Genomic DNA, 20,168 nt, shown 5'->3' with positions numbered 1-20,168 from the left:
TCCACAATGAGGACAACCAAGGACACTGAGAGATCAAGTAATATGCCTACACAGCTGGTAAATGACAGCACCTGAGTTTGAGATCAGATCTGCTAATTCTGAAACTGTACTCTGAACTTCTACGCTGTGCCTCCAATGCTCTAGGTACTGTTTAGAAGAAAATGTTCTAATCCACACTGCCCCAAATCACTTGGCCAGCTCCATTTTGCTGTATCCTGAAGAAAACTGACTCAAGAAATTTTCCCTTGCTTGAACCAAACATTCAAATACCCAGAGATAACAGGAGAACATTGGCCTGGCAATGATTGAATTCTGCCCTAGAAGACCTTGCAAAAGCCCCATAGTTCTCTCTTTCATCAGGGGAACAGAGACATATGCAAATCAATTCCCAGGACTTCTCCTGATATTTTGCAGTTTCTGTCATCAAAGTAAACCTATAGGTCTTCATCTAAAAACTACCACACTTAAAGGTATTTACAATATATAGAAAGGTCAAAACTTTGCCAAAACCCTCAAATCCCTAAGGAACTAAAAACACATTGTCCCCTTCTTTTGTATCTTCCAAACATTCAGGACAGTGTATACTTCAGGTGCTTAGAAGTGCCTGAATGCAAAGCTGAATGAGTGAATGCAGTATTTGCCTATGTAGATTTGGCCAATATTAAAACCAAACTAAAACAAAACTAACAAAGCCCATGTATACCTGTAAGAATTTTTTCTCTCACATATGTTTTAAGTAATAGTTGTCTGTCCATTCCAGACCTCGTGGTGCATGTGAGGGTATATTTGTCAGGCTAAGGAAAGAAGGTTCAAAGGAATTGAGAAAATCAGTTTAAATGATAATGGTTTGATTCAAATTTCTTAAAGTATTTTTAGAATATATCCCACGTAGTCCCATAACCTGATGAACAAATATGTTGAAGGTTAAATCATTTAAAAATCATTGAGGGTCACAGTGGTGACCAGGGATTTTACAATACGGCATCCACCAATAGCATGAGGCTTTGAGCAAAGTCTGTACTGACTGAGGGCATGCCCTTAAATGTGTTTTCTTAGCAAATCCCCTGTGGGGTCTTATATTTATTGCCTTTTGCCCCATGATAACAGAATGGTCAACCCTTTGACCTCCTGGACAATGAGGTCTGGCTCCCTCTCTACAAAATTAGTTATTGAATCAAAGACTGATGCTATCTCTGCTAACCTTTTTTCTTTAATGACATATATTTTCATTCTATATATAATGTTCTCTGACGTTTTGGCAGCCTTCAAGACATTTCATTATGCCGGCATCATTGATCCCCGCAGCAGCCTACTCATCAGCTAGCTCTGACTCTTCCTCTTTCCCCCTCCTTTCCTTGTCTTTTCTCCCTCATTTGCACTAACTTAATGGAGAAGCATTTCTATTCGTAGACTTGTGGCTCATGTTGCTAAAGGTCATTAAAGGCAGTGGTGGGAAATTAAATGAGACAGATTTCGGTAGTTACCATTTCAGTTCTAAATAAGCATAATGCTTGATTCTCAAGACAATTACATTTCTAAAAGTCAAAAACTTGGATTTTAGTGTGAAATATATTCTTATTGCTTCATTCTACTTGGAGGAACTTAAAATATATTTATATTTTATTATGATTCTTGAAATCCAACTTTTCAAGTTAGTAGGGCATTTCTACTCTCAATTTCCATTTTACAAATTTATTTACTCATTTATTTGTTAACAAGATAGGCCATGTTTAAATGAAAGTCCAGGGATCCAGGATTTTACATTCTTGATTTAATATTCTAGCCCATGTTTCCATATCTCCCCCAAGTCATTACTTGTTTGATTTCAACCATTAACTTTCCAAGTGTCCTTTATGCATCAGGCACTAGACCAGTTATGAAAACCCAAAGGAGAACAGGAATAGCTACAAGCTCAAGGATTTTGCAGTCTTTCTCATAATGCTCCCAGACATAAAATGCAATATATCTTTTTTTAAGCTAAAATTGAATTTGCAGATGTGTTTGAGGACTGTACAGAGCTTTCTCCAATCATTGGAAGCCACTGGGGAAATAAAACCCACTCAGGAAATTATCCACTGACAGTCAGGTGTACATGAGCCAAACTTCAAAGACTCCTTGCTTTTTCTTCCTCCATTCTACCCCAAGAACCACATCTCTATCAATTCTGGTGCCTCCCAGCTCTCAGAGTATTACCCAAAACAATGTAGTACCAAAGCATGGAGGACTTAAATCATATTTTTCAAATTGATAGCAGACATTAACTCTAGGATCTCCTCCAAAGCTCCTACAATTTAAACTCTTTTTTTTTCCTTTTCACTATGCCAATTTTTCTTATACATGCATTTATAAAGCCATGTTAAAGACCATATTCTAGCTAAACAGTTAAAGTACCTGTTTTCAGGAACGTTTGTACAATGTTAATGTTAAATTCCACCTTCTAGACAAATCTACACCAACCTGAGTGTTCTTTTCTCCTTTTCTTACCTGCACCACCATCCATCATCCACTTCCATAATCATCCCCCCACAAAAAAGAAGAAGAAGGAAAAAATCTCCTTCACTTCATTTTCTTCAGGTCATTTAAAACCAGCAATTTCTCTTTTAGCATTCTTGTCCTACCTGCTTCACTCTGCAACTCTATAATCTATAATTATATCATTATAATGATATAATGATATAATCTATATATCATTCAGTATGACTTTAGATTATTTTTAACTACCTATTTTGAATATCTTTACCTACGTTGCAAATGCTCCACGTTCAACATGTTCTAAATATAATTCACTCTCTCCCCCATCCCACTCGCTCTCCTGTATTTTTCCTCTCTGTAAACACCATTATCTACATTATTTCCTAAACAGATGGCCCCAAGTTATCTTCAACTCTTATTCATCCATGTAATCAATTACCACTTTTTTGTCACTTTTCAAAATATTTTAAACCTAAATTTTCATCTTCATTTTTAGTGCCATTTTTTAATTCAGGTTCTCATAAGTTGTGATTTTTTTTATAAAGCCTCTTAACTGGTCTATTGACCTCTACTCTTGATTCCCCACTCTTATGCAGACAATCCACCTTCCACATTGGCACCAGACTGGTCTTTCTTCCCCAGCCTGAAATCACGAATGGTCTCCCTATCACCATCATGATAAAATCCATATTACAGCATAAACAACAAGGCCTTTGGAGTCTGATTTGGCTCCTGCCAGACTGCCACTCCCAGCTCCACTTCTGACCACCACCACTCGCCTTAATAATAATAAGAGCAGTTGTTAGTACACAGGGATGCTTCTCTGTCACCCGCATAGTGCTAAGTGACTTATGTGGATACTATTTCATAAGTCTCACAATGACCCTGTGATACTATTGTTATTATCCTCATCTTTCAAACTTGCCAAAGGGCACAGAGGAGGAGTGCAAACCTGACTGTGCTTTACAGCTGTGTCCACCTCCATCTGAAGTGCCACACACTCTCACACCTCTATAATTTACACATTTGCTGAAAAGTTCCTTGCCTTTCTAGTCTAATGACAATTCTGCCTCTTCTTTTCTCCAGACTTTGATATGCAGTCATAAGCCCCAAGCAGAGTTGTTGCTTGTTGTTGTTGTTGTTGTTGTTGTTGTTGTTGTTTTGATCATAGAGCATGTTTTTCCAACATTTATTTGGCATGTATCTTAAACCAATGACACCTATCAAGTCATTCCTCATCCCACACCCTTGACTGACGAAGAACAAAGACAAAGGAACTAAAGGTGCCATGTATTGAGGTTGAGCCTTGGAGGAGGGTATGATTCTCTATAAACCTTCAAGTGGAAGGAGTGGAGAGGTTATCAATGGCATGAGAGGGGCCACCCTCTTCCCCTTTTCACTGTTCTTGCTGGCAGCTACCAGAAAGGCAGAATCACAATTGATGAGCAAGGCTTAAGTTCATAGCAGAAGGGGAGGTGGGTGGAATAGAGAAGCATAGAGAACACCTGTCTAGTCATTTAATTAAAAGAACTGCAATGTAGATGGCCCTGCTTATCAGATTAGGAGAAAAGATAATAGACAACGAGTAGAAAACCTATTTGGACATAGTATCTACATGCCTTCTCCTTTCAGTAGTTTTTAAAGGGCAGGAATCTGTCTTTGAAATCACTCCATCTCATTCATATCTACATCTCTTTACCTATCTGCCTCAAAAGGTGTTTGTTTAAAAAAAAGAATGAACAAAAGAAATAACAAGCTAACAAAAAACAAAGAGAAGAAATAACACTTCCAAATAGCTATCTTCACTAAATTCACTACTTAAGCAATTACAACTCATAATGCCCTGTTACATCCATGATTTTAGTAAGTAGAACTTAATGAGAAAACCCACGTGGGTAAAATTATCATCAGCGGAAATTACTGTTGTCTTTAAATTTGGAGATACAGGAGAGTTTTCCATTAGTGATTTAAGGCAAAACTGATTTCCCCAGAGGACTCCTTTGTGGAATGACTGCCATCAGAGTGTGAACCTCCCCCAGCATGAAAAATGGCTGTGAGAACCAAAGTACCTACCAAACAGCCATGGCCCAACATATATGATCGTCCACCTAAATGAGCCCCAGACACTGCCTCCCTAACCCGACATTAAGAAATAATAATGACAATGATATAATAAAATTAAATAACCCCCTAATAAATAAAATTTCTCAATATTTTCCTCACTATCTCACACTCAATTCTGTTTGGCATGACAACAGGTTTTAAAGTACATGAAAAGAAAGTTCCAGGGACGCTCATCCTGATAATATTCCTTAAATTAGTATCCTGTAATCTAGTTTCCATTTAGCCATTGGAATTTCCCAGCAACCCCTGGCTTGAGGAAAACTATGCAAAATATAAAAATATAATATAAAGACAAAAGTGTGGCCACAATCAAATGTTTACAGCAGAGAAGAGGCAAATAAGTGAATAGTGTGTCCATACTGATGCTGTATCCATCTTCATACCTCTTCATGAATCTCCAGCACAGCAGAGGACTTCCTGACTGTGGTTACGGTGTGCAGCCTAGATACAGGAGAAGAAAAACGCAATTTAATATATACATACACACACACACAAATACATATGTACATAGACATACCTATGTATATGTCAAACTCGACTACCATGAGGATTACGTGCAGAAATCTTGAATTAGCAACAGATAAAAAATAATAATTCAATTTGGAATATTCAAAGTCAAGGAATTATTTGATCAGAGTTTTCCAAAAACAAGCCACTCATTTATGGCACATTTCCTGTGCCATCATGAGTTTCCTGTTTTCTAGAACACAATTAATTGTACACCAAACTGCACTCAACTAGGCCTTGTGATTCACTCACTGAAGGAATGTTCTTTATAAGACAGCATTGCAAGCCAAGGTGGTCAGGGGAGGTTTGATTATGATAGCAACGCCAGTTTGCGGCTTTGTTCTCCCTTGTTATCTTCACTCAATACCAGGAATGTAAATGACCCCATCCTTCACTGCACACCCCCAATCAAATGTTTGAACCCCCAGTGCCTTTTGAACATTTCTTCTCCATCTGAGATAGGCCTAGCATCTGAAGCCTCTTTCCCCTGTCACTGACCATAGGTGCCCTCACTTGTCTCTGTGTTGGCAAAGGCCTATGATTCCATGAGCTGTACTGCCAGTGTCTTCCTTTCTTAGCCTCTGGTTCGTTAGCTTTCAACAATGTACAAGATAATCATCTGGGAGAGGTAAACAATTAAACAATGGAAGCTCAGGACCAATCCAGACAAAGCCAAATCTCGACAGATGGGGCCCAGGGAGCAGTCATTTTTCAAAGTTCCCCAGGTGTCTCCATTACACAGCCAGGGTGGAGAAGCGCTGTTTACAAAATATGGGAGACTACATCTGGATAAAAGAATAACATTCCAGAAAGAGTTCTTGGCCACATTTGTTTCCTTTGGTTCACCAACTTCTACCAAAATCTCAGGGGATTCAATTCAGGAGGAAAAAATGAGTTTAGCTTGTAATAGACTGTTAAAATTACCCAAAATTTATTTCCACAATCCCATATTCAATACATTAGCTTTATTATTTGATTTCAAAATATTTCCCAAGAGGGCGTCCCCTTATAAGCAAAAACATTTCAGGGCTCAGAAAAGAAAAGAACAAGGATATTGATTAATCCAGTTTAATTCACTTGTTTTGGTATGTGCAATAATTCTAAACTAGCTTCACATCACTTAACATTGCTCTGCAGACCCGCACATTACTCACTTCCATAGCTTCTTAATAACAACAAAGAGAAACAAGGTTTCTTTCTGGCTTCTTTATAAAGATATAAAGAAACGTCTGGTGGCTACCATCCACCCTTCTGCTCTTCTCTGAAGCTGCCCCTTCTAAAATCTGCGACTCAATATCTCTTCAGCATTCCTTCCACAAAGAGGCTTCAACCTCTAGCACCTAAGGGCTCTTCACTGCTTCGACTCTACCACCTGCTTTTTCCCCTGAAAGCTGACCTTCTAGATAAAAGAAATAGCCCTGTCCTTCTCTAGCAGAGTAATTGATGTATTTCGTATAAACAGCTAATAGGAACCAGTGAACCGAGCTGTCTCTTGCCTGACTGATTTTCCCAAAGGTCTGTGGCCCTAAGTCACTTTCTCCCACATAAATTTCCCTCTTCCCAAAGTTGAGTATTGAATATTTATGGGTTGCTCACGGTTGTGAGTGAATGTACAGAACACAGAGGCAGTCTGAGGCAAAATGATGAGGTACGTGAAATTTGCTTGCAGTCATGCCTGTCAAACTCCCATCTCCTTCAGATGAAGAAGTGTGCCATTACTTTCTCCCACAACTGCTCTATTAAAATTATTCTCTCCATCTGCATTTGTAACAAAATATCAATAGCTGATGAGGACATAGTGTTATTACTTCAGAAAGAGATGCGTTTTAGCACTTGGTTTTAACTGTTCAATTCAACAGCAAAGGCAGCAACCACCAAAAAATATGAAAGCACTACTAACAATTATCCCTTAGATCTTTCCACACATCAGTTTTGCTTAATTCTTACAACTTCAGGAGATGGGTATTATTACTGTTTATTTCAGTTCTGGCTCTATGTTGTTAATTTGTTCAACGATATAGAGCTATTGTAAACATATTGTAAACAGCCGAACATTAAATACTGGTCTTCTATCTTCAAATTGTGCGTCTCTTCCCCTGTACCACAGCAATAATGATAATGCTACCTTTTATTTGTGCCTTTTTGTCATCTTTGCGTTTGATCCGTTGTGAGGAACCTAAGGTCCAAAATATATGTCACTTGCTCAGGCACAATGAAAGAACAAGACAAAACCCACATCTTCTCATAGCTAGTTCTACTTTTTTTCCACTGTCCCTTACTTACTCAAGGGAAAAAGTATTGAAAAATATCTAAAAATCAAGTAAATAAGAACAAAAAGCACTGAAACCAGGGGCCCTATCAACACCCCTCACCTCAGACCATGAATTCAGGTGCCTGTTCCACTTTTTACTGCTAATACTGGCCCTGAGTGGACACAGAAGACCACCAATAACCCCTAAGTCTGTACTCACCCTGAGCTTTTTGGGCCTTTAGGAAAAATGGTGCTGGATTCCCAAACTCTTTTCATTGTGTAGCACAAACAGTATCAACCAAGGAGCATACATTTTGAAACCCAGCAGTCTTGAATTTGAATTCCTCCTCTGCTACTTTCTGGCTGTTTAAACATGGGCAGCTTGCTTAACTCTAACCTTACTTGAACCTCAATTTCTTCTTCTGACAAAGAAAGAGAATAACCCAAGGCTCTTGTGAAAATAAAATAAAAGAAACCTGGCACACAGCAGAAATGTCATCTCCCTTCTCCCCTTCCTTCCTCTGCCTGCCCAACTTTTATGCCCTTAGTTAGTGGTAGTTATGTGCCAAACAAGAGAATCATTCTATTGTGAGATCAAAGCCATGTGAAATAGTACTCTTAGAATAAAATGGATTTGGTCCCAGATATGCAACTTACGAGCCATGGATAAACAGTGGTTGTTGCTCAGATGGACACATCTCTGTATCTTAGTTGCTCCAGAATTGAAAACAGAATCACTTCTCACTATCTATCCATGTCATATAACCTCTACATAGCTGATCACTTGATTTCAGGATCTTTGATAAACAGAAAATAAAGTCCTTCCTACACTACTCCTAGGAGATGAGCTTTAACCCTGAGAAGACAGCACATCTGAGGAGCTTGAACCCTGCCAGATTTTGAAACAAAGAGAGTGTAATTCATTTCCAGCTTCTGAAGTTTTACCTGAAGCCTTCCAGAGACTTCTTCTTGGTTGCTTTCAAACCACCAGTTTGGCAACAGGCAAATTTGTAATCAATAACTTGGTAGATGATGGGATTGTACATCGCTGCAGATTTTGCAAGTAGGGTTGGCACCACAGAGAGCTGTATGGGAATGGAGTCTGGCCTTCCAAAAGCTGACCACACAGACACCACTGCATAAGGAATCCAGGCAATCAGGAATCCAGCACAAATCAACATCGCTACCTGATGAGGGAAAGCAACAGAGAAAAGAATCAAGACAGCTGGTAAAGGACATGAGTCTGAAACTATGGGTATGGAGAAGGATCAGGTCACCTCTCACACCCAAGAAAGTCTGTCATTGTTTTCATTTACTTTGTCTATATCAATCATTTCATATGGACTTCTGCGAAGTTCAGCCAAAAGAAGTGATTACAATTTTTTATCCCATTTACCACATCCTATCTAGTTTCCACTCTAGAATTTGAATGTACCCAAAGACCCAAAATATAACCCTCAAATAGCTGTCAGATTATGCCTCCATGTGGCAGGAAATCATATTTCTGGACTTCTCAACCCACATTCACTTAAAAACTCGATGGAAAATATATTCACCTTGATGAAATTTTTTTTTTTTTTTTTTTTTTTGAGATGGAGTCTCGCTCTGTCGCCCAGGCTGGAGTGCAGTGGCCGGATCTCAGCTCACTGCAAGCTCCGCCTCCCGGGTTAACGCCATTCTCCTGCCTCAGCCTCCTGAGTAGCTGGGACTACAGGGGCCCGCCACCACGCCCGGCTAGTTTTTTGTATTTTTTAGTAGAGATAGGGTTTCACCATGTTAGCCAGGATGGTCTCGATCTCCTGACCTCGTGATCCTCCAGTCTCGGCCTCCCAAAGTGCTGGTATTAGAGGCTTGAGCCACTGCACCCGGCCAACCTTGATGAAATTTTAAATCATCATCCATATTCACCTCAGGAAACAGAAACTCTGCCCTAGTTTGAAATTCTAATTTGCATTTTCAGAAATTTCTATTAAATGTTATTTCTTTTGACTCAAATTTTTCTCAGGTTTGAGGCTCAGATAGTGGAAATCACTAGGTACATAATGTAAAATAAGTCATTGAGATTCAGCCAAAGTGGCACAGTTTTATAGAACAATACTTTTCCAGAAAACACTTTTCACTCTCACAAAATTATAATCACCTTCAGGACCTCTTTATTTTCACTAATTAAAGAATAATTAGTGATAGGGTTTAAAACACCCTCACAAGTCTCTCACCATCTGCAATTCAGTCCCTTTAATAATGTGGTCCTAATTAGTGCTGTGTAACTACCTACCTGACCCCTATACATCATCTCACTTCAACAAACTCTTTTCAACAAGTCTTTGTGTAAGACACTATGCCTAGTGCAGTGGGGTAATACCAGTAAAACCTAGAGCCTGAGTTGTAACCCTCTAGAATACAAATAACTACAGTACAAGGCTGAATATGATTTAAGTGGAAGCTCAGAGGAAGACACATGTACATCCTATTGGGCAAACTGGGGAGTTTGTTTTTTGAGACGAAGTTTCACTCTTGTTGCCCAGGTTGGAGTGCAGTGTTGTGATCTTCGCTCACTGCAACCTCTGCCTGCCAGGTTCAAGAGATTCTCCTGCCTCAGCCTCATGAGTAGCTGTGATTACAGTTGTGCACCACCATGCCTGGTTAATTTTTCTATTTTTGTAGAGCTAGGGTTTCACCATGTTGGCCAGGGTGGTCTCGAACTCCTGACCTTAGGTGATCCACCCACCTCAGCCTCCCAAAGTGCTGGGATTACAGGCATGAGCCATTGCGCCCAGCCTATCGAGGAAAGTTTCAAAGAGGACATGCACCTTGACAAGTAGAAATAAAGAAATAGTGGTGAAACAAAGTAAAGGCATAGACAGGAATGTGGGAGGTCAGTATAGGAACCAGTGAGCTATTCACTGTGGTATGAGAAAGCAACAAAGGGAAATGAGGCAGGAAAGAAAGATTCAGGGTTTTGTATGGCATTACTGAGCTTGCACTTAATTCTATATTATTTGAGACACTAGTAGGTTTTTGAGCAGGAAATATGATGAGAGCTCTGCTTAGGAGGATTAGCCTGTAGAGGAAAATGGCACAGAAAAAAATAGAAGGTAGAAAGATCATTGTTTATTCATTCAATCAACAAGCTTCTACATGCTTTGTGTGAAGGATAAAGCAATAAACAAAGCAGACACATCCCTGCCCATGTAGAATTTCTACTCTTGGCAGGTTTGACTGGGCAAGAGTCTAAAGAAGAAATCAGAAATTAGAGTATTGAGACTAACAAATGCAATCAAAACTTTGGTTTTTATTTAAAACTTGTGCTATTTCAGGCCCTAATTAAAAAAGCGTACACTAACTTCAAAGTATCCTTACACACTGTTATCTACTAGGATATTCCTTCCGTAAAATAAATTTGAAATCTACATTCAAATCAGTCTTCTGCACAGTTGACATCTATTTGTTTGGGGCGGGGGGTTGTTTGTTTGTTTGTTTTACCTTTGTTTCCACCTTCCCAGTGTATCTCTTCTACCTTAGCATCACCAGCACCCCTCAACCTGCTAGGCTGCTTTATGAAGCTGACATCATGGGCATCACATGACCCAAGTCTGACCAAGCAGAGGACTACACATTCCTGGCTACGATAATAGGAATAGAGAGCAGCACATGACTCAAAAGATCTTGATCAAACCCACCTTGGGGATTTTATAAAGTTCCAGGAAAATTGGACTTTCCTATAATCTCTGAGTAAGGATGCAGCTATGCCAGGTATCACTTCCTTTTACTCCCATCCCCCACTTTAAGAAGCAAAATAACAATTCCCAACATCAGGGTCATGACAAGTTCTAGAGAACCAATGATAAGGAGTGAGACATACAATGTTTTATTAGTAATAATTAAAGCAACACTATTTGTGAATGCCTTTTTTGTTTTAGACGGTTGACTGGATGTGTTTTTCCCATAACAAGGTCATATGTGTGCACGTGCATCTCAGTACGCTTTAGTGGTAAGCAAGAAATGCTCCACAGCCTCCGGTCTACTTGGCCTGTGAAACAGCCTGTCTATGGGGTGTGTTTGCCCTGGAAACCCACCTCTGTGGGGTGTATAAGAATGAAACATGGAAAATCTGCCCTAAAGTCTCAGGTTCTAAAGTTCCACCCAAGAATTTCAGAACTTATCTCTGAACATTAACTGCAGCATGCACACACAAAAACCCTTAATAATATCGATTTTGCTCCATTTTGCAAATAGAGAATCTGAATCCCCAGGAAATGAATCAAGTGAGCCCAGATCTCCTGCATGACCTGCAACCTTGCTTTCAGTTCTTGGCCAAACTGTCACCTGTGCTTAACAGTTTACCTGTCAAGTTCCAGTGTACACATGCAGCTCTCCCATTGGACTTGCTTTTCTATCTTTCTACAAAGCTTACCCAGGAGAAATTTTTATTTAGTTATGTCTGTGTGACTTTTGCTTGTAAATGGAATGGATGCCTCAAGGCTCACAGTGAGGGCCTTCTTTTTCTAAATCCCCAAATAAACACTGACTATAGAAATAAAGCTTGCTTTAGCAGATGTCTAGGGACTTAACATAGCTCCATCTTTGCTTCTTTGGTGAGTCATATGATGAGTTCACAGTATCCCAAAAGCTGTTTTCTGTGTTGCTGCCAAAGTCATTGACAAAAAATAGATTAGCACTTAGTCCATAATATTTTCTACATTTTACGTGTTTTCTACTTTTAGAAGAGTGTGCAATTGGGGAACAGGAAAGACTTAAAACATTTGCATTATGTTATCCTTCTTAAAAGGACATAGAAGAATTAAATATACTGCAGTTTTACAAACACATAGCAAATGAATCACTGTGGTTTTTCTGGGATTAGAATAAATCTAAATACTTTAAATTGAAAGACTTAGAAATTGAGTTTAAAGCCGAAAGAGGGATAAAAGGCTAGATCTAAAAAGTACTACGCAATGTTATTTATGTTTCTGAAGTGAATACAAAGTTAATATAAGGGACATTCACTTTCTATAACCTTTTCATTTTAAAATATACTCCACAAAATATTAAACATTTAAATGTAAAAACTATTTTAAGATATAGGCCACGAAAGTTTTCAAAACTTTCATGTTACACTCCATTTTTGTCAACACTTTCTACTCAGCTGGGAATACATTTAATCTTTTCATCAGTCTGTTTTTGACTTTCCTCAATTCTAAATGTGTCTTAATTTTTATTTTCTAAAATCTCTACTCCAGATATTCTTAAGCCAGTTCTAACACAGGCTCCTGTACCCATCAACTTTTTCTAAGTTGTTTATTTTTTTTAATTACTTCACTTTTATCACTGCCTTTTTGGGTCACTGGAAAAGCAGTAAGACTTCAAATCCTAAATTAGACAATTTTTGTGGGCGGAAATTCACAGGGTACGTGTTTAGCTTCTACAAAAGAATCACACATCTGCAACCCAGTTCATTTTAAGTACATCATGCTGTAGAGGACCAAGGGATGTAGCCAGTTTCTAGCACCAATTCAAGCTGGCATTGTGTCACAAAAGCAGTGTTGTCCGTAATTGCTCAATTCCAATTAATTAACCAATTAAAGCAATAATAGAATAATGTGGTTGAAAGTAAATTCTCCAAGGCTATGCCTCTGGGTCTAATACATCTGAAGCATTCCAGCAGGTGAGGTTTCTAAGAAGGAGTTTCCCTCCTTTCAATGTGCTGAGGCAGTGTGGAATAGTGGGAAGAGTCATTGGCATGGAGATACTCTGAGTAACTCCGTGATACTAGTCGTGGTTCGGCCCCACTGACCAGCGTGAGTGGGGCAGAATCGCTGATTTTCTAGGAACAACTATTTCAGAGGGGGTGCCCAGCTCCTCTCTCCAGGCTCCTTTGATCAGATGCAAATAAGACTTCAGCTAACACTTGAAGCTGCATACTACCTGGAATAATAAAATAGATGAGAGGAAGATATAGAATTGATGTGAAAGTAAGGTTGAAAAAGAGGGCCAAAGAGATGAAATAAGTTCCCCGTCAATAACAAGATTGAATTGCATTACAGAACCAATTAGACTGGGGATAGCAAAGATATTTCAGTGGCTAGAGTGAGATAATGTTCCCAGGAGAGATCACCTCTATGCATTAGAGAACAGGAAGAATGTGCATCCTGTCTGCTTCAGGAGACAGCGCAATTGACGGGAGCATGCGGGTGACAAGATTTTGTTTTTCTAGCTTGGGTCTAGCTAGCAAGTATATGGATTTGATTCCAACCAGTAAGAAAATAATATTAAAAGACAGTAATTCCCATTATGGGACTACTACCTTCCCTGTATAAGAGCCACCTGTCACTGAGTGACTCTACCAGTGACAAGCAGGAAGGGAGGGATCTTGACAACTGTGACCTACCTTCTTTGGTTCCTTCTCAAACACACACAAATAAGAGTGGTGACACTTACTTAGCTTTCACATTACCTTTTAAGAAATTAAGTAATTTGACAGCTTTGAGTGTGTCTAGTTGGAATTTCTTCCTTCTTTCTATTTTATCCACAGAATGATAATGAAGGTCAACCATCCTAAACCTTCCTCCATAAACTTGTAAAGAAAAAATTTCTGACATCTTTGGTGTACCTTCCATCTGTGAATCCTGGTTGTGATCTAAGCAATAAACATGAATTCATACTTCAAAAAAAATCAAGAACAGAAAAACAAGAATTTCACACTTCCCAATTGCAATTTTCTCGAATCTTAAAATACCACTACTCTATAAACAAGCAAAAACTGCAACTGAAAAGAGAGGCGGCAAATTAGGTCATGTCACTCTATGCATCTGTGTTTTGGGGTTTTGGTCCAAAACTGAACACAATATTTCCTGACTAGGCAGTGGCTGACTTAAAGAACAGAAAATAACTTACAAGTATCTGGTTCAACAAAACAGGAGAGACTTCACTATTGGTTATAGATGGCCCAAAACCCTTGAAGTGAGGATATGCGTCTTGGAGAGGAACAAATACTCAGGTTGGAAGGCCATGTGGTTTTAGTAACAATAGCTATTGCCAAAGACCTTTAAACAATTGAACAAATCTAGTCATTTTCATAGACACATGGAGTTTAGAAGGTAACTGAGATATCATTTCATTCTCTTTCTCTACTTTCTTTCACAGATGAGAAAACTAAGGCCCAGGAAGATTAAATGATTTGCTCTAGGTTTAGTTCATCAAGACGCTGAGTTGCAAGCAACAGAAATTGACTATGGGTGAGTGAGGCAGAAAATACATTTATTTAAATGATACTGGTTAACATAAAGTAACACTGGGAAACTGCAGTTTCTACTGAGATCAAGCAGAGAGAAATGCTACCCAAAGCTGTGACAGAACTGGTTCTGATGCAGAAACCACTGCTGCTGTGGCCATGGCCTCAGGAAAGAATTCCCTGCCCCTAGAGGCCATATCATTACTTCCTGGGACACACTGAGGGCTGGTGCCCAAGTCCATAGCTGTAGGGGAATTCTGGGAAATGAGTGGCTGATCTTTTCAGCATCTTTTAAATTAAGAGGCACAATGCTTCTCCTCCCACTCTAAGCAAGGAACAACATGTTGGAAATTCCTCAGATACAGAAGTCTTTCAGCCTCTGGCAGACAAAACAAAAAACACACATTGACTATGTAACACCTCTCAAGGAGCTAGTGGCAAAATTGGGATTGACCCCTAGTTTAAACCTTTTTCATGATTATATTGCTCTGAACTAATCCTTCCTTCCTTCAGGTCATTGTATTAGGTCCTGGGGACACAAAGAGAACAAAAAAACATGGCTGTTATCCACTCAGGGCTCATCAAGTAGTGGTAACAAAGGAAAAAAAAAAAAAGGAAATGAAGGAATAATCCCCAAATAAGTATGAAATTGTAAATTAATTAAAAATTGTGACATGTGCCAAGAAGACAATGTAAAGGCTGCAACGAAACATTTTAATAGGAGGATCTGAATTCAGCTTTTGGAAATGCTTCTCTGGGAAGTGACATTTAAGCTAAGAACAGAGGGATGTAATTAATTAATTGGTTTGGGTTTTCTTTAAAGCAATATAGTTCAACTTTCCCACAAACTGCCTTAGAGTCCACACGGGGTCTTCTGAATCTGACCCTTCAATGATAAATAGCATTTGACGAGCTAGAAAAGGGAGGAGTTGTTTAAGGGAAATGGAGCTTTAAGAGTTTTAGAAGGATTTCACAGTCAATGTAAAAGAGCACAGTGAAGAAAAATGCCCTGTCAGGTATAAAAGAAACAGAGGCACTCAAGCCAGGGTTCAAGGGACCTCTTAACATTCATCAAGGTAATTAGATTAACTTCGTTTATTCAATTATGTATTTATTCAAGCGATCCTGATTAAACAGCTAGCAGGTGCCAGGCTATAGGGTCCAGTGGCAAACAGGAACCCCAGCACTTTCCTTTGCCTCACTTACTATCTTACAAAAGAGAGCTATAAACATGTGATTCAGTAAAATATGACCAGTGTCACCAAAGATAACATGCCAACTGCTCTGATGGCTCATACATAGCAGGTGGACTTTAACCAGCCAGGGAGAATCAGGAGGGCTTCCTGGTATAAATAAGGGGCACTAAGAAAAATTCAGGTGCCCAGGGGATCTGTATAATAACTGTAGACCTGTAACATTGTAAATGATGGATGTGTGTTAAATGAATTACTATGAAGTACCAACACATATGGCATAATAATATTTGGAAAAACTAATTCATGCTTCTGGGATTGTCTTCCTGTCATTGTACTGAAACTGTCTTTGCAAAAATTTTATCAGTAAGAAAAATTGTAACAGTGAACTGAACTGTTCTAACACCCCCATCTTGACTTTCCCTTAATTATTCCTGGGATTGGGGCCAGGCTGACTTTGAGGGACATTTAGGCTCAAGTTTAAATGATAACAGGCCTTTCCCCAAACTCAAGCACTTTTGAAAAGCTAATGGGAGACTATCAAACTGGTGGAAATGAGAGGAGACTGAGTTCTGCTAAAGTGCAGACATAAATGATTGTCAGCCCTTAGTCTGGAGGTTATAAGATATGCAACTTCCCCAATTATTCCTGCAAATAACATCACTATTGTAGAACCTATGGCCTTTTGAGATATCTTTTCAGGTTTTTTGCATGTCTGACACTCATAGCTACACCTGGACCCCAAGGTTCCTGTGGCCCCACCTGGGCAGACTCAGCTCAAGAGGACAGCTTTGACCCCCTATAATTTCATCCCCAACCCAACCAGTCAGCAACAAGCACCCATTGCAGAGCAATCCCCACCCCTTCACCCAAACAGCCTTTGAGATACCCCTCACTTACAAGCTTTGGATGAGATTGATTTGGGTACTAACTCCATTTCCCATCTGGCATGACTGGCCTAATGTCTATTAAACTCTTTATTGCAATGCCGTGGTCTTTCTTTGTGCAGCAGGTAGGAAGAACCCCTCAGGCAGTGACTCTACCATTCCCCTTATTTAATCAGCAGCAAGAGTGTTCACTGCATTGTGTGAAGATTTTTATAAGCAAAAGTACCCAAAGAAGTAAAACCTTCATTTCTCAGCTTCTGAGTTTTAAAATAGAAATTTGAAACTCACAGGAGAAAAAATAATTGAGAAAAAGGGTTTTGAGTGTAGGGAAAAAAAGTGACTTTAAGTATCCACAATCAGAGGCTTAAAGGACTCAGGGCATTAAGATTACTGTGTGAAAAATTTAGAGGATGTACATGGAAATAAGAGCCAGTTTTTCCACTCCCAAATAGGTACAGGGCCTACACCCCAAACGCAAGTGGGGACATCAGAGGAGTTGGTAACCAACCCGGAGAAGGTGTCCTGAACCTACCCCACGGAGCTGAACACCAAGGGCTGGGATTGGGGCTGGAAGAACAATAGCCAAGGGTCGGGGATGGGGATGGAAGAACAACAGAATTCTCAGGGATGTGAAAGCAGAAAACATGTGTCTCACTTCCCAAGGTCCCAGCCAAGACCCAAGACGCACCTGAGGGGTTTCAGCGGAAGGGTGGGGAAGTAGCTTACAGTGTTGATGAGCCTAAAGATGCCTTATAGTTGGAACAACGAAGATGCAAAGTGACCCATGAAAACTGTAACTAAGACCACAAGGAACCCTAAATATCACAGCAATGTCAGAGTCAATGAATGACAACACCCAGACCAGGAGTCACCTACCCATTAGCACCGACATTGTGAAAACCTTCCTGAAACTTTTAGGTAATCCTGGGAAGAGGAGAGAAATTACTGATTTGACAGAATTTATATTGATTGTCCAATAAGAAATCAGTTTTACAAGGTCAAATGCAGGCATAGAAATGAGATTATGCTGAGTCATCGAAATATAAAGATAATCATATCTATATCTATCTGTGTATGTATATGTGTGTGTGTGTGTGTGTGTATATATATATATATATATATATATATATATATATATATATATATATGTCACACCTCTGTTTGTAGCCTGTGAAATTTCAGGCTGCTACAAAAGTCTAGCAAAACCATTGATTTTTAAAATTAATTAGAAGAAAGCTACAAAGTAGAGAAAGGCTTGCAGAGAGAATGCCAACTTTTAGCTTCACGAGATCAGACCCTCAGAATACTGGCCCCAGTAATAACCCAGCTAGAAATAATTAGAGTACACAGAAAAGTAACTGATTTTGATCTCAGAATCCCGGAAGGTAACCTTTAAGTAATCAGCTTTTAGAACAGGCTGTTCTGAAGATCAGAAGCACCAAGTGAGCAAGCAAATTGACAATCCTGAGCAGTAGCTAAATGAGCAAAAAGGTTGCTAAGGCTATGGAAGGGTCCAGTATAAGGTGGTTTCTACTTATTTTTTTTACTCAGTAGGAAAAATCAAGGTCAAAATTGAGTAGTAGTTAAAAATAGTTTAAATTTAGCACAGAAGATGTCACAGTAGTTATGTTTGTTTCTCAATATGGGTTAAATTTTGTCTTATATTTTGTGTACAAATATTAATAATTAGAAACATTTTGTGTTTATGTTATTTTAAGATAGGTTTATATAATGTGTACATAAATAAATGAAATATAGACACATTATTAATATATTACATATTATGTGATATGTCATTAAGTATATAAATTAAAAGAATATACATATATACATAACAAAATTATACATATGAATTCCTACACTTCATTTAACATTTCTTTGGTTAACCTTGTCTAGAGTGAGCCTAACTATTTGATCTACCCAGTCCAAGTCAAGCAGAATAACACAATAAATCAAATTAAATGGCATACGTGCTGAGCTATACCTCATATGTATAATGAGTTCCAAAAACATTGACTCATATGTATAATGAGTTCTAGAAGCACTGACTGGTCTAAACATTGACTAGGTTCATTTTTCAATATGGGTTGAATTTTAGCTTAAATTTTCTGCACAAATATTAATAATTAGAGATGTTTTGTATTTAGCTTATTTTAATACAGGTTTATATAAACAAAATATAGACACATTCTTAATATAGTATTACCTATTATGTGCTATAATATCACTTAGTATATAAATTAAAAGAATATACATATATATATAACAAAATTACACATATGTATTCCTACACTTTGTTTAACATTTCGTTTAACCTGGTCTAGGGCGAGCCTATTTTATCTACCCAGTCCAAGTCAAGCAGAATAATAACAAATCAAATTAAATGTATATGCTGAGCTATACCTCATATGTAGAATGAGCTCCGGAAGCATTGACTAGACAAACTGCTCACTCCTCAAGAATACACAAGAGAACAAGATGCTAGAATGTGAGAGGGTCAAGTTGAGCAGTTCAACTGACAGGAGAGATGATTTATTGAGCAAGGTCAACAAAGTGTCAAGGCCAATGACATAATAGTGGATGGCAAACAGAGAGGTGAGTGGGATGGCAAAAAGAAAGCACATTCTCAGACAATGCAGCAACTGTATGCTACGTCAAACTACAGGGCAACAAAGTAAACTTCAATGTCACATACCAGTGTGATGAATGTCCACACATCGTTTCCTGGGCACACTTCCATAAACTATTGAAAAGCAAAATTTTCATCATTGGTACAATTGCCCAGTTTCCAAAATAGTACCTGATACAAAGTAGGATTTGCATTAAACCTAATTCAACTTTAACTGGGATTGATTTATTTAAATTTCTTTTTTGAAAGTTGCAGATAAGAGCTAAAGGGAGAGCCAGAAATGAAGAACCTAACTCATAATGCTTCATTTTGTGAAAATATTTTCCTACTTTATAGCCAATTATAAGACAGAAGAAGATCATGCTTTCTGAATCTGCATTTTTGTCCAAGAACTGTTCTATTATTAAGCTATCAGTACAGATTTAGAGTGATGAAAACGTCCCTCAAAGCTTCCTCTACTCGGCACATAGACTTTGAGCATAACAGTCAACTGGAGCCATCAGGAATCTAGCTCACAATATGTAATATGGTTTGGCTGTCCTCCCACCCAAATCTCATCTTGAATTGTAGCTCCCATAATTCTCATGTGTCATGGGAGGGACCTAGTGAGAGGTAATTGAATCATAGGGGCAGGACTTTCCCATACTGTTCTCATGATGGTGAATAAGTCTCACCAGATGTGATGGTTCTATAAAGGGGAGTTCCCCTGCACATGCTCTCTTGTCTGCCACCGTGTAAGACATGACTTTGCTCTTCATTTGTCTTCTGCCATGTTTGCTAGGCCTCCCCAGCCATGTGGAACTGTGAGTCAATTAAACCTCTTTCCTTTATAAATTACCCCATCTTAGGTACATCTTTATTAGCAGTGTGAGAG

The 20,168-nt window shown here is 38.7% G+C and overlaps 1 protein-coding gene across 1 annotated transcript in view; it reads right to left on the bottom strand.

Moving 5' to 3' along the window:
• OPN5 (opsin 5) overlaps positions 1 to 20,168 on the bottom strand; it is a 44,879-nt gene that overhangs the window by 9,630 nt on the left and 15,081 nt on the right. The window contains exons 5-6 of the mRNA XM_025383608.1: positions 8,300 to 8,541; positions 4,980 to 5,037 (exon numbers count right to left, since the gene is read on the bottom strand). Of these exons, the coding sequence (XP_025239393.1) occupies positions 4,980 to 5,037; positions 8,300 to 8,541 (300 nt within the window). The remainder of the gene's footprint in view (positions 1 to 4,979; positions 5,038 to 8,299; positions 8,542 to 20,168) is intronic.

Source organism: Theropithecus gelada, chromosome 4, assembly GCF_003255815.1.
Source record: "Theropithecus gelada isolate Dixy chromosome 4, Tgel_1.0, whole genome shotgun sequence".
Taxonomy (NCBI): domain Eukaryota; kingdom Metazoa; phylum Chordata; class Mammalia; order Primates; family Cercopithecidae; genus Theropithecus; species Theropithecus gelada.
Note: the sequence above shows the minus strand (reverse complement) of the source record. Positions and strands in the feature narration are given on the sequence as shown.